The 15,710-nt window shown below is 44.1% G+C and overlaps 1 protein-coding gene across 5 annotated transcripts in view; it reads left to right on the top strand.

The window, feature by feature from the left end:
• The window catches only part of FRMPD4 (FERM and PDZ domain containing 4), a 514,452-nt gene that overhangs the window by 411,732 nt on the left and 87,010 nt on the right, over positions 1–15,710 (top strand). For all 5 annotated transcript variants that reach the window (XM_043459256.1, XM_043459255.1, XM_043459254.1 and 2 more), the window contains 2 exons: positions 3,749–3,909; positions 8,189–8,291. In XM_043459256.1, the coding sequence (XP_043315191.1) occupies positions 3,749–3,909; positions 8,189–8,291 (264 nt within the window). The remainder of the gene's footprint in view (positions 1–3,748; positions 3,910–8,188; positions 8,292–15,710) is intronic.

Raw genomic sequence — 15,710 nt, 5'->3', positions numbered from 1 at the left:
CTTAATCATGTAAGTGGAAAGAAGATGATCTTTCTAGAGATGCTGTAAATATTTTAACTTACATTTGCAGTGGATGCTCCAGGAGGTTGTTAGGGACATTAGTTGTGGCCCCTTTTCCTGTTATCTAGAAGGTACTAGAACATACCCTTCCCTGCACAGGTGAATGATCCCTAAACATTGCTACACTTTGGAATCCCCTGAGAAATCTTTTTTGAAAAGTGATCCTGGCTTTCACCCTTAGATATAGTTAGTCTGTGGTGAAACCTGGGCATTCGGGATTTTTAATGCTCTCCAGATGATTCTAATATGCAGTAAAGTTTGGGCACCACTGCTGGAAGCTTCTCACAGTACCGGCAGCAACATGGGGACTCATCTTCCCTAGTCCCACTCTACACTTGCAACTGAGTTATGCCAGCCAGGATTTGATTCTCTGTAACACAACTCCTATGATTATTAACAAGCTACGTCACCTCTGCGACCTCTTCATCATTTAGAATATGTCTTCTGTGGATTCTGTTGCAAATTCGGAGCTCAGAGCCAAAGAATGTGGATTTCCTCTCCATTTTTCCTTTCTTCCCGCTGGGGATAAGAGGAGAGACACATTTCCAAATGTAGCTACAGTCCAGCACAGCTCATGTTACTGAACCCAAGCTCGAACTGATCGCCACACGACAGGCCAGTAAATCAAGGGACAAGTTTTGGGGACAAGGACTAGCAGCTTCATTGAGAATGCTAGCAAACCAAGAAGATGGTGAACTAGTGTCCAGAAGTTCCATATTACCTGAGTTAGAATTCTTTTATACTAAAGGGAATAGGGGTGTGGCTGGTTGTTACAAACTTCTTTGTGTCAGTATTCTTTCTTCTTACATAGGTCTGGTTCCAATGTTCCTTATAAAGCTTCAACAAGGCGATGTTCTTTTCAAAGGTGCAGAGGCAGCTTGACTAAGCAGAGACAACAGAGCACAAGGGTTAAAGCTAAAGATATAGATCCAATATGGCGTCGGGTTTGTTCTCTCTTGTTACACTCTGAGATGGAGCCCTCTTACAGAGGACACAAGAGAACAGCACAGTGTTCATGACCCCGAGGTAACCCCACTCACCCACAGGCACAAACAGCCACGCCTGTTTCCGGTCTGGGAGACGAGTTGTTGGAACAAGGAATAACTTTCATCTAAAAGCTGGCAGACTGAGAAGCTGACAGATGAGCACCTCAAAAAACCACCTTCCCTCAATCATAATTCAGGCTCCTTTTATGTCAGAAGGAGGAGTGGGGCCCACTGTGGCACCGACCAATGGATGAGGGGGGCCACTAAAGCTCCCTGCTTGACAGTTACTACTGTTCCCTCACTTGGGGGTAGGACTTACTGTGAAACCGACCAACCGACCAATAGCTGAGCAGGGCCACTAAAGTTCCCTGATTGACAATTACGATTGTTCCCTCAGCTGGGGGAGGGGCTTACTGTGGAACCAACCAATAGCTGAGAGGGGCCACTAGCAGTCACTGGTTGACCTGTTGCTCACCCATGGACTCTTGCTTGGGTCAGGGGCCCACTGGGGCTCGAGCCAATGACTGAGGGAGGCTGCTACGTAGCTGGTGGCTGCCTTGCTGCCACTACATCCTGAGCACAAAGGTGCAAGTCCAGCAAGGGACCAGGTCTGAAGAAATACCCAGATGCTCCAGCAATGTCCACCTCCAGCCCTCCGTGGAGGTGACCAGGTAGAGGGCGGTAGACTAGCCCATCAGCCAGGATTACTGTCGGAGGCAGCGGGTGCCCCCAGAGCGGGCCAGCCTCGTGGCTAGGCGTGGCTGTGAGCCGGGGGGTGCGGGGAAGTAGCCCCTGCCTCAGTGGAGTGCGGGGCCGGCACCAGGGAGGGAAGGGACCATCCGCCTCACGTACTGCTGTGGAGGCCACTGGGAGACTTTGGAGATAGCACCCTACCAAGGCCGGACTCATGGCCATGTGATGCTGCAGTCACACAGGACCCGGGACCGGGTTTCACCTTCTGCTGTCCTGAAGTTCTCAGTCCTGGTGGAAGGAGGGCCCCGCGTTCTCCTTCTGCACTGTGCTTGCCAATGATGTAGCTGGTCGAGCACATGACACTCAGAATCAGAAGACCTGGTGTGAATGGCACCTGGCTTTACACCTGAGAAGAGTGTGATCCTGGCCCAGTTCTTCTTCCTCTGTGGGCATTTACAAAGAGGAGGTGGTGGGGTCCAATTCCTTCTATCAGTGGGACTTGTGAAGATGAAAGGAGGTAACAGATGAGTGTCAGCACATGACCCACAACGGGTTCGTTTGCGACTAACACTTTTTTTGCTGGTGTTCCAGATCACCAACTGCTGGATCGAAAAGACATTTCCTTCCTTTCTGTTTCAAAGGGATTTTAAACTTCTATTTTCCTAGTCAGTGATATATGCCAAAAAGAGGGTTGTCATTGATTTTTCTCAACTCTTATGAATTACACTGAAGGACCACAGGATTCCTCCTTCACTTTCCTTCTTGATTACATTTAAACAATACATTGTCCAGATGGTGTGTAGAGTAGCATCTTTTCAAGGTATTTTAAAATGATCTTCTTTTACTTATTGTAGATTAGAGAGAGAAAAATTGAATTAAGTCTGTGTCACTGAAATAATCTTGGCTTACATATTTAAGGAGATTTCTGGTGTTCAAACTAATAACTCTTCTCCAATGAAGTCTGCCTTGGATGATGTGCATGAGTGAAGACTTCCAGGAGCTGATTTTCAACCTGACTCTGGGACATGGGCCCTGAGTGACAATAAGCCACCATTCTCAGTTTCCTCTCTGCACAGTGCAGATAATAATACCTGCTCTGCTCTTTCATGCTTAAGGTTGTTTTGTGGATCAAATGAGCTGTTTAGGGAAGCATTTTGAAAATTTTTGAAGGCTGTACAGATTTCAAGTTTCAATTATCGATAAGCCTTCCAATGTTTAGGTGTTAACAAAAACATTTAAATCATTTTAATGTTTTTCTGGAACAGAAACACCAAGAGTTAATTCCTCAACTTTGAAAAGGAGACTGTATTTGACACCAGGATAACCCATTGCCACCCAAATGATCCCCATCACTTCAATTTCGCTGGAGTCAGAAGCCATATGTGTTACCCACTAAAGGTCCAGCATAGTCTGAGATTCTTTCTCAGCAGATCAGTTGTAATTTGATGAAGAGTTGTCTTTTTCTCTACTCGGTAATTCAGTTATTTATTGAGAGTCCACTATGTGTCAGGCAGTATTCTAGGCACCTGGGATAAATCAGAAAATGAAACAAAATTCCTTGGCTTCATGAAGCTTACATTCTGGTATGGAGAACAGAATGATTAAGTAGGTTCTATAGCATGTTAGCAAGTGATTAGTGCTTTGGAACAACAACAGGAAAAAAAAATAGAAGAGGGAAAGGGGGAGGCAGGGCTGTGATTTTAAGTGTGCGTGTGTAATCAGGTTAGTCCTCTTTAAGCTCCACATTTCAGCACAGACTTGAGAGAGATGAGAGTGGGCCACACACTTATCTGCAGCACAAGAATTTCAGGGTGAGGAGTAGCCAGTACAAAGGCCTGAAGCAGATGTGGGCCTGGGGTGCTCAAGGAAGAAGCATGGCAGTGCATCTCCCCACATCCTCCCTGCTCTCTCCCCAACAGAGAATAGAAGGTTTTGCAACTAGAGAAGGTGCTGTGACCTGAAACTCATACACTGATGCCTCGTCTCTCTTGTGTGTGCTTTGCCCACAGTCACATGACACAAGCAATCCCATTTGATGACCCTCGGCTGGAGAGCTGCCCAATCATCCCTCCAGCCCCACGGAGGGTGGAGATGAGGAGGGACCCTGTGCTGGGGTTTGGTTTCGTGGCAGGGAGTGAGAAGCCTGTGGTCGTCCGCTCAGTAACACCAGGTAAGCACCCAACCCTGCTGCTTCGTCTCCGGGACCTTTTGCCACCCCATGCCAGCATGACCACTGTTCCATTTCATAAGTTTCATACCGTTCCGTCTCAGTCTGTGAAGTCTAGTTAAGTTTTCCCCGCACCTGGATAAAGCCAGACCAGCAGAGGTACAAAAATGGCTCTGCAAACGAGGTTTTAAACTTCCAAATCCATCATATTGCCAGACTTAGCAAAACACCGATCCATCATTTGTTACCATGGAGATGACCCACTTCTTAATGTACGAATGCATGTATTAAGAGGCAGGCATTGTGCTGTTTTCAGTAAGCTCTGGACAAACTCCTTACCAGAAAGTTGTAGTTAAGTTTCTCTAGGATTTAGGTCTTCCGGGGTGGTTGGATTCTTTTACAAAAATGTACTCCCCTCTCTTCCCACTAGAGGCAGAAGATACTTTGCTACCCCATAGCTGTTGGGTTGAACCAGATGATTGACTTTGGCCAGTGTCATATTAGATGATGACATAAAGGTGACATAAGCAAAGGCTTGAAATGTGCTTGCTTAGTTGAGCTCGTTTCTTGGGTTTCTGCCATAGACATAAAAAGTTTCCCTGAAGCGGCTGCTACCCCTTCAGCCTGAGCTCCTAAATGAACCTGCGAGGCAACCAGCCTACAGCTGAGAGCTAAGTTACAGACTGACCTTCAGTGTTCAGCACAACTGCCCAGCTAACTTTGCCCTTGATCAACCAATCCACAGTCATTCTAAAGACCCATAAGCATGAAAGGAAACCTTGCTGAGTTTGGGGATGTCTTGTTTTACTGTAAATGCTAACTGATACAGTGTGTGGCAAATCTCTTAAATTCTGTCATAGGATCAGATAATGAATGTACTTGGTCTCAGTCATTCTCAGTGTAGAGATGTCCCACTATCAATGCAGTTGAATATAATGGACTGTGATATCATTGCCTGACGTGGGCTGCCTTTGCCTTTGCCAGAAACCATGCTCTTTCTATTATTCATTAATTATGTTTATTTATGTATTTATTTTAATGAACTTCTACTGGATTTATTTTCAGACAAAAGGAAAGTATCTTCTATGCTAGTTTTCTCCAGTATTTTGCAAATCAGTAAGAGTTCAAAAGGAAAATGCTGTAGTCAAGAGTGCAGACTCTGGCATCAGACTGCCTGGGTTTGATGGACTTGAATCCTGCCTCTGCTCTTATTAGATTGTTTTTAGCTTCCGTGTTAACTCCCCTCCATTTCAGTGTGATGTATCTTCTCTACATCCTTTGGATAAGGAGGATCATAGGGAGGGAAAGAAATGCATTGGAAGGATGCCAGATTAATATCTGTTAATGTTAATATTAAACTCTAAAATATTTGGCCAGTTGAGTCTATCAGTTAGGGGGAATGAAAGCCAACTAGTGGGCTATTATAAATCATTGAAGTGGATTTCATTTTTCCTCATTTTGACACAATATGGCCCAGGGCAAAGACTGCAGATACAGTCAACCTCTAGACTTGTGCAGAGAAGAGTAAGTTTCCTGTTCACTGTTCACTACTACCACTGCTTCATCACACAGCTTCATACTTTGTCTGCTGAGCTTTCTATTTTATTAGCTATAGATTATAGTTGTTGAACTCAATGCACTTGATAATTTTATTCTCTAAAAGAGATTTTTTGTATTTTATAATAATGAAATAATTCATATGCTCTTCTTAAAAAAAATGTAGATAGTAAGAGGATAAAGGTTTTTAAAAAATCACCTGAGTTCCAACTACTGAGTATTAACCATTATTAACATACATGGAGAGCATACATATAGTAAGACCTTTCTGTTTATACATTTGCATGTATTATGTATCATTCATATATAAACATATATAGAGTGCTATATGTATGTATATGTGTGTGCACACACATTTTTTTTCCTCAACGGGGTCCTATTGGGTATGCAGTTTTGTAATAGTGGGACACTTTAACATCTCTGTGGAATTCTCCAATGTATATGTCCTCAGTGCTAACTGGAGATTTGGGTTTGGTCTTTAATTTTCTTGTATTGACTTACTGTTCCTTTAGCCTCTTCCCTTCCTTGCCTCAACTTTTCTACACTCTTACCTACTTTAAGACAATTTTGAGAAGGGTAGAAAAAGCGAAAACTGAAGTCAAACAGCACTGTTTCCAATCATTTTTAAGAATTAAAATGCAGTCTTATAAATTGTATCTCTCATAAAATAACTCTATTGAAGTCAAGTGATTCCAATGGTAAGATCAGATTATTCTATAGCAGACCAGCCAGCCTTCAGAGTAACGGGCATGAGAGTCCTCTGAAGCATTCCCCGACTTCATGTTCCGGAAGGCACTGTATATTGCTTCCTCCTATAATTCTTGCTTAAGAAAGTGTATTTCCATGTGATCAAAAAACATAGGTCAAATGTAAGACTAAGTCTTGTTCATCTGCACATGTTTTTCTCGTCAGATTAGTTAGCATCCATTCTCCAAACAGTTACTTTGGACATTTTTCTGTATTTGACCAGCATTTGACTTCTAACCATTTCTTTGAATTTGAGTGATTTGCTCATATGTAATCCAGTCATCATCAAAAGTCCCTCAAGTGACTTTCAGAATTCCTTATGTGTGCAAACACTAAATCTCAGTTCCCACATCTGGAAATGAGTGTTTTCTATCACTGATATGGGGCCACATAAAGGTTCTCCCCTCTATCTCACTCCACAGAAAGGAGACAAATGTCTCCCCCAGATTGAGAGAAATGTATGCCAAATGTCTGGTGGGTAGACAACAGCCGATTTACTTTGAGTTCCATGTTCTGAGCATTGTGTCCATTTCAATCACTACATGAGTTGACAACATTTGAAAAATAACCTTTCAGTTACACCTATTATCCAGATAGACCTCTGGAAAAAAAATTAAAATTCCAGTACCATATAGCACCAGATCAGTATTTAGGGGATAATTCCATTAGACATGTGAAGGCAATTCATATTATCCAAGTATTAGCTTTCAGGTTTTATTTAGTACAAATGTGTGCTTCATGCAGCTATGTCTTTAAGTTTATGTGTCAAGAGACCTATCAGTGACCAGTTTTTGAGTTAGAGGAGGAAGTTCAAAAGAGATCCTGGCCACCTTGAACATGGAAGCATTCACAGACCTAAGCTGAGACTCAGTCCAACCCTTCCAGGCAACTCTTTTCCCTTGTGTAAGCCTCAGTCATGTCATTATATGAAAGGGATTATAGCATTCAGTGAGGTTACTAGTTAAAGCACTTAGCCTGTTGCCTGGTACACAATAAATGCTCAACAAATATTTGTTCTCTACTTGCTCCTTGGAAAAACAATTGAAAGAGGCTGTGATGGATGACAAATCCTCTGCAATCACACGTGAGCCCCACCACAAACATCCCGACACAGTCCAAACCGTAGAAACAACCCAATGCCCTCATCTCCCAGCGGTCACGGTGGACCACGGCTTCTTACCAAAGCCAGCTTCCTTCCTCCCACCTGTCAGGCAATACGTATTAAATGCTCATAATAGAATTCCCCCCAGTTGCTGAGAGCAAAGCCCTGCTTCTTTGAACCCTCTTCCACAAAACCCGTAACCCAAAGTCGAATCCCGTAGGTCCTTCCTGGCACCCTCGTGTTCAGCTGTCTTCCAGGCCCCCACAGTGTGCTGTCTCCCTGGTGTACAGAGGAAGCAAATGTAACTGTGTTCAAATCCAGGTGTGCTCAGGTGGTTGAAACTTCAGCTGCCAGGCATCAGCCCTGCTGACTGGCTACCGTTGGAGGAATAGCTTCTTCTAAGGTCCCTGACACTTAGAGTGTGGGCAGCTGGCCGGCAGCCTCAGCAGCCACCAGGACCTTGTAGGACAGGCCATCTGTCCCCCTGCTGTCTTCCTCACCTACAGGGTCAGTCTGCTGGGCAACACATTCCCACATGATTCATATGCCTGTTAAAGTGTGGGCAGCATTACCAGTCTCTACCTTGCCTGGCAAGTTTAAGAGCCATGATGATTCCTGAATCCCACCTCCAGAGCTTCTGATTTCATCAGCCCGGGTGCACCCTGGACCTCAGGCGCTTCCCCAAAGCTCCCACCCACCTCCCCAGTTCTGTCCAATGTTGGCAAGGATATTGAAGAGAACACCCATGGGTGGGTGGGGTTTGTTTTTGCTGATAACACCCATTGCTCACAAGAAGTCATGACTAGGAGCAGAGGCTACACATGGACGGATGACCAATGGGCTTCTCACCTGCTCTTCACTCTCCTTTGTCTCCAGGTGGCCCGTCTGAAGGCAAGCTGATCCCGGGAGATCAGATTGTAATGATCAACGATGAGGCAGTCAGCGCCGCACCAAGGGAGCGAGTCATCGACTTAGTCAGGTAAGTGACTTGCTCAGCCGGGCTCCATCGGGAGGCTGCGCAACGCTGAGACCTCACTCTGCAGAGGATGGGCTTCCCATGGGCCATTTCAGAGCAGAAACATAAGCTGACCCAATCACCTTGAAAGTGCTGTTGACACTGACCTCTAAAGTAAATCACCAGGCTCTGTAAATAGACACCTACATGTCTGTTCTGTTAACATTCGGGCTGCAGACGCTGAATGAAACAGTCCTATTACCACTGCTCTAACCAAGGGTTGCATTTTTGTTTCCTTTCAAAATAACTAACACATTGATATTCCATAATCAAGGAGATCAACATGCCATTGCTGAGTTCAATTTAAGTAGTGAATACTTTTCTAAACGTAATCGCATGGATACAGAAACTTGCAGTTCACTGATTTTTCATACTTGACTGAGTGATTCATTACTGAATTTTTAAATCATCAACCAAGGTAACAGGATCATGAGGTCAAAAGTAGAACAGTTTTTAAAATGTGCTTGGTTTATTGGTTTAGTTTCAGGATAGATGTAAATCATGTTATGTGATATTCTTAAAGGGGTGTCAGAAAATGTATTTTATGTGATGTTAAAATATGGTCAACAGTCCTCTTTGAAGCCCATGAGAGTTCTACTTCCACAGTGAATCTAGGGCAAAGGGGTCTTACGAAGTTTTCCAAATGAAGCTGTGTCTGTTAGATGCATGGACCCCTTCATACTGCCCGGCATCAAGGGGTACTGACTAGCTTGTGTGACATCTTATAAACTGATCTTCTGAGGCGAGATGGAAGCAGAAGGCTCTCAGGACACTTTAAGTAAACTGAGATAGGAACCTTCTAACACTTATGCTCTCTCATAATAGAAAGGTATATCTGTACCCTGAGAAAGGCAAAAATGTATTTCTAGGGTTTTCTGGAGAAACTTTCTTTCCCAAGCTTAGTTCAGCTTCTGCTTTACCCCGAAGTGCTGTCTAGTCACACCTCCTGGGAGGAATTGGGACACTGGTGAGAAGACAGAGAAATAGAAATAGAGACTTATTTTTAGGGTAACCAACCATCCCAGTTTTAGCAGCAAAGGGCCCACATCCTGAGATGGTCCTTCTTCTGAGGTGGTTGGTCTGGTCACCCTACTTTAGTGCCAGCCTCAGAGTGGAGCTTTCCCAACTGGCTGGCAAAGTGCCTGTGCTCGTGGGGTATCCAAATCCCCTTGAGTTCCTCCCAGGGAGCAAGTGTGTGTGTCGGTCACCCTGGGGCAGGAGCCATTCTTCCTGGGGACCAGGAACACAGGGGTCAGGAGTGCTGCCGCCACGTAGAGCCCTTGGGGGGAGCTGGAATGTGACCGCTTAGAAACCAGTCTCTCTTGAGATGCATGTGGGTGTCAGTGGGGACACATCTTGGGCCGGCAGGCTCTGAGCCCTCTGTGGGCTGATGTCCTGGAGTGGTGGGGCTGATGACAGGTTGCACGGTCCTCGTGTTGTCCCCTAAGCACACGCGCCTGTGATCAGTCCTATTGATTTCTGTGCTCAGAGGATGACAGAAGAAATAAAATATCTCTGTTTGTGTTTGCTGTGACTGAATCGCCTGCTGCAAGACAAAGATGGAGAAAAAGTCATCTAAGCGTGTGATCATGTCCTAGCCATCCTTTCAGGGCATTTAGAAAGATTTTTGGTTTTTTTTCAGAAAAAGATTTTTCCCTTCTGGTTTAAAGCATCGTGAAAGAAAATGGCATCTCTGTAAACAAAAAATCTGTATCGCACTTTTTATATAATGGAGCTCAGTGAAGAGTTGTTGAATAGATGAACCAATTAAAAGAGCGGAGAGCAGACGACAGCTTGCGATCCAAATCCAGCTGCCACCTGTTTTGGACAGCCCAGCAGCTAAGAATGGTTTTTACCATTTTAAAAGAGTTGGGCAAAAAATAAAAGAATATTTTGTGCCACAGAAAAATAATTTGAAATTCAAATTTCTGAGCCCATAAATAATGTTTTCTTGGAAACCAGCCACACCCATTCATTTAGATAGATCAGGATCTAAGAAGGCCTGATCCCTGTACCTGCAGCAGTGACCTGGGGCCCACAGGGAAGGAGATATTGACTATCCGATCTTGTCAGAAAAGGTTTGACCCCTGCTTTAGGAAACTTTAAGGTAACCAATCACCTTTTCTTTGGTTAAGCCAAATTTAGATTAAAACCCAAATGATATATGTATTGGATTTTACTCAGGATGCGGTTATGATTACCACAAGATTCCCACATTCTTGATGATAGGGTGTGGTGTTTGAAATGGGTTGACGTGGAAAGCACTCATGCTTTTTAAGCAGGTATATAAAACTCTCTTGCCATTATCTCAGCCCGGCCCCCTTCCACATCCCTAAGGTGGCCGAGGGTGAGCTGAGGTCACAGTTCGAGCCCTTTCGGGGTGAACTGTGGGTTCTCCTCTGATTAGCATTGGCTGTCAGCCCGATTGTGTTCCTGAAGTGCCCATACTGACTCTTCCGTGAGACTCACCTGTGGGTTCTTTGGTGGCAGAAGAGGAGGGCAGCATCTTGGTGCTAGCTTTCCTGCAAGACCTCTTGGGTACGGCACCAGGCAGACTGGCTATATTTCAAGACGTCCACTTGACTTCATCCCTGACAGGGGGACGTGAACTCTCACAGCCTCATGGCACTTCTCACAGCTCCTTGGTTCTCCCCCACTCTTTCTGGAAGGAGAAGGAAAGAAGCGGCATCACCTCAGACTACATTCTAAAGTCAATTGCCTCCTTTTAGAAAGTTCTGGCGAATCCCGTTTGTTTGCAATTGACTTTAGAATGTAGTCTGAGCATCCTTTGGCTGCTGTCTCAGTGATTGATGACAGGGACACAGTTTGATTCAGCAGTGATGCTTGATGTTGTCAAATCAGGTGACCTGGATCCCGAGTTCCGTGAGAAAAGCAACCTTGTCTGTGTTGTCCTCTGCAGTGTCCCCACAGCAAGGTCCAAGGCCAGGCCCGCAGGAGGTGCCCACTAACGATGTGTTGAAAGCGAGTGGGCTCTGAACAGCACTCTTTGCAAACAATGATTTAGATGGTTTTCTTCAAGCCCTCCTACAGCTATTCTGTGAGTTTCAATGTGAGATAAATGAATCCATCCCTCAGGAAAACATACGTTTTTTCCACCAATTTATCATACGTTTTTACAGCACCTACTTTAGATGCAGGCCACTGAGCTAGGCACCCGATCTACAGGGACAGGTGGGCCAAAGCCAAGTCTTCAGGGAGCTTCCATCACGTCTGTTCATTTGGGACCCCTCAAGATAGACGAGCCCCCACGTTGGCCACATGTGGGAATTGTCAGGTTTGAAAGGGTTTTGTTAGTGATAAAAACACATAGGCCCGGGGCTTCCCTGATGGCTCAGTGGTAAAGAATCCACCTGCCAATGCTGGAGACATGGGTTGGATTCCTGGTCTGGGAAGATCCCACATGCCACGGAGCAACTAAGCCTCCGCAACAGGAGAAACCACCTCAATGAGAAGCCTGAGCACCATAACTGGAGAGTAGCCCCAGCTCACTGAAACTTGGAAAAGCCCACACAGCAACAAAGACCCAGCACAGCCACAAATAAATAAAAGACATTAAAAACAAATTAAACAAACACATAGGCCTGGATGTACTGAGAGGGTGCGCACATCATCCTAAAACTTGCTCCCTTTTAATCTCAGAGCAGTAAATGTACTTTTATAAAAGTAACAGGGTACTTTATTTTAATCAAACAAATCTAAGTACACTGACAGTGCAATTGACAGAGGTGAAATGCAGCTGGTTTTGTAGTTATTGTAGCAGATACCTTCAAACTCATTAAACCAGAATTTTGTGCATTTCTCACTAATGAAAAAGTTCATCCATTAGAAAATTTTCATGTGTCTTTCTACAAGTTTAGTCTTCTATCTGCCATATGTATACTCCATTGAAAATTCAGCTCTTGTAAGAGTCTCTTTTTTATTGGGCTTCGCAGCTGATACGTGTTTTAATGTCTGTATCTTAGACAAGATGAATTCCCTTTCTGTTTGATAAAATATCTCATTTTCTTACCCATTGAGGAAATTTGGGAAAACCCTCATCTTTTTAATAACACTGTAAAATTCTCTCTTTAAAAATTGGCATCCACTTACTTGCCCACATGGTTTGGTCTTATTTTGGTCTTTTTTTTTTTTCCCCATTGCCACTTTTGCTCATGGATCATTTTTTGTTTCTAGATATATTTGTGTTTCTTTGTGGATTATTTTTCTTATCATTTGGCTGCTCTATTGTAGAATTTTTTTTCTTGAGAAAATGAAAGAGTTTCTGGGAGACCAATTTACTGCTATAGTAACCACATTTGGGTTTTTTCATGTATCCTCAAAAAGAACTATAATTGCAGCCACTGAAATTAGATGAGTTCCGTTCATTTCATAGTTTTCTAAATTGTTAACTCTAACTCATATTTTCTAGTGGTGGAAGACTGAAATCTTTGAGGAATTCATGCCCTTTGCAAATTGCCATATCTTTCCTCTTTAGAAGGATCCAAGGGTAATTTCCCTTGGCTTTTCACAATTAGACAAATTAACTTAAAACAGTCTCCAAAATTTTATTTTTAAAAAACTGTGGCATATAATTGCTCATAGACATTAGGAATCATGCTCCATTCCCCCAAGGCTAGCCAATCCAGTTAGATTCATTTTTTAAATTTCTTTAATTAATTTACAGGGCTCACAATTATTGAGCATTAAGGAGATAGCAAATGTCATGTAGAATGCTGGTAGTGTATACATACAGGATTCCTGCCCTCACGGAGGAGACTGCTAAGTAATTGCACTCTATTTAGTGGGAGGATCGTGTTGGGATGTTGGGTGGGAATGTTCCATGGGGGTGAACAAGAATTCACAGGAATGTAGTGACGGTGGGAGAGGGTGGCTGTTGGTCCTACTTGGATGGACAGGTTTATACGCAGAGAGGGAGTTGTAAAATGGATCTTCCGCTTGTCTCTGGGAACCCCAGACCCTCCTGAGAGACACTCACTTTTCAACCGGCAGACATGGAAATATCCATTGTCTAGATAAATGTCCTGAATCACAATCTCAACATTTGCTTCTGCCCTCCTTCATCAGGGCTTCCCTGGTAGCTCAGCTGGTAAAGAATCAGCCTGCAGTGCAGGAGACCCCAGATCGATTCCGGGTTGGGAAAATCTTCTGGAGAAGGGATAGGCTACCCACTCCAGGATTATTGGGCTTCCCTGGTCGCTCAGCTGGTAAAGAATCGCTGAGTCAGAAAGATCCCCTGGAGAAGGGCATAGCAACCCCCTCCAGTATTCTTGCCTGGAGAATCCCATGGACAGAGGAACCTGATGGCCTCCAAGTCCATGGGGTCGCAAAGTCAGACACAGCTGAAGCCACTTAGCACACACAGGATGCACAGATGGGGAAATTGAGATACAGGGAAGTTAACAAATATGCTCAAGATCCCATAGCTAGTAAGCAGTGCAGGGAGACCAAGCCTGGCTCCTAAGTGAATGCTCTTAACCCGCTCCTCCAGTGTAGCCTTCATGACAGCCGTGCGGGCACGTAGTGTTTATTGTACCCACATCACAGAGTGGAAACTGAGGCTTAGAGAGGTTGAAGCACTTGCTTAACCTGGACAGTTGCTCAGGGCCAGGAAGGGGACATGCAGTGGGAGTAGTAGAAAGCTAGTACAAATGACTGGGCCCTCGTAGTTCAAAGGGACCAAGCCAGCTATCTAGTGTATTAGGTTCTTAGTGGACCCAGCAAACAACAGAGCCGGAAAGGGGCTCTAGAATCTGGATCTTAGTACCTCCACCCCATCGACACCTCCACTCCAATTTCAGGTTCGACAAAATAGCCTGTCTCCTATCACAGGTTGGCCCAATGCTTGTCTTGATTTTTGTAGGAAGAGCTCAGGAGTACCTGCTCGCTGTGGTCAGTGGGAGCCTGGTAAGCTTAATAAGAGTGACATGAAGCATTTAGAAGGGGTCCATCCAACAATATCTGTCTTTTAGTCAGTCCCTCCTCATCTGATCATGTTCCAAGAGCATTGTTTCTATAGAAGAATATATTCAGAAGGTCACCTTCCTAATTTCAGCTGGGCTTAGATGCCTCTTGGTGCTGCGTAGTAAAATAACAAAGCAACAAACATCTACTAAGCATCTCGCACATAAAATATGCATGATGGTGTATGACATAATAAAGCCTTCCTGGAGTAAAACCAGCAAGCGCTTTCAGTGAAAACACAAAGGAACAGCCCCTCAGTATGCTGAGGTTACAGATAGTGGTCTCACCTAATACACACTTGCAGTGTACACATTTTCTGACAATTGCAAATTATAGTGCCTGGGGAGAAAGAAGTTTGGGATGCTAGAAGATGGAAAGTGTGGGGAAACATTCTAATATGGATAAAGTAGAAAAGGAGATTTGAGTCCATAGTTCATAAAGGTTATAATAGCAACTCATGCATGGAAAATCAATGTTGGAGATAGAAGAAGCAGAGAAAAATGTAAGCTCGGGCATGTTTTCAGTGACCTCCTATGTTTGAGACTACTGAATGTCTTACCTTGTAAGAACAAGTACTTGCATTAAGAACAAAAATGGAAAAAGATAATTATTGGCCTTATGTCATGTTCTATTAATCCTTTATAACTAACAATTTATAAATTCTTCCATGCCCTTTGTATAAGTAGCTGAAAAGAAAAAAAAATTGGTGAGCCTGTGGTCAGAACATGCTCAGGATCAAGCTATAAACCTAATTCCCTAGATATTTTAGTAGAGGGTCTCAGGTGTTCAAGGCCAGTTTCTGTTTTTACATGCAACACAGTGGAAGTTGTGGCTGGCAGGAATCTCAGGCCATACCCTCAGATGTGCATTGTTATTTATCTGTTATGTGTAATAATCTAAATTTTATTCCAAATCCTTATCCTAGGGCATGGTCAATTCGTCTCATTTGCTGTGGTGCGGAATCTACATTTACAGGGCTTGGTGCAATGGGAGGAGGCGTTGGAAAGGTGAAGTGTGTGTCCTGTTTTTGGCCTCATCATCGATCTCACTAGAATTCACTGAGGCATCTTTGTGCCCATCTGGTCCACTTTTGATCACTTAGATAGGCAGGGAGCTACTGTTATCCCTTGTTCACCACTTTCAACCCTCCCAAAGCCATGTCTCTGTACCCTTGCCCCTCCTGAGCCATAATGGGACACCGAATAATTCCAAGGTTAATTGCTTCTGTGATCTTGTCACCTTCCAGGTTCTTGCTAGACATAGGTCAGTGTACTCTTTAATTTCACAAGGCTATGTGGTGGTTCCCAAGTGATTCTTCCCGGAGAATCAGCTTCTCAGAAGAGGGGAAGCACACCAGTCCTTTCCCAGGCACCCACAAGTTGGTGCTCTTCTGCTTTCCCC

This window comes from Cervus canadensis, chromosome X, assembly GCF_019320065.1.
Source record: "Cervus canadensis isolate Bull #8, Minnesota chromosome X, ASM1932006v1, whole genome shotgun sequence".
NCBI classification, from domain to species: domain Eukaryota; kingdom Metazoa; phylum Chordata; class Mammalia; order Artiodactyla; family Cervidae; genus Cervus; species Cervus canadensis.
The sequence above is the reverse complement of the archived record's forward strand: the minus strand, read 5'-3'. Positions and strand labels throughout refer to the sequence as shown.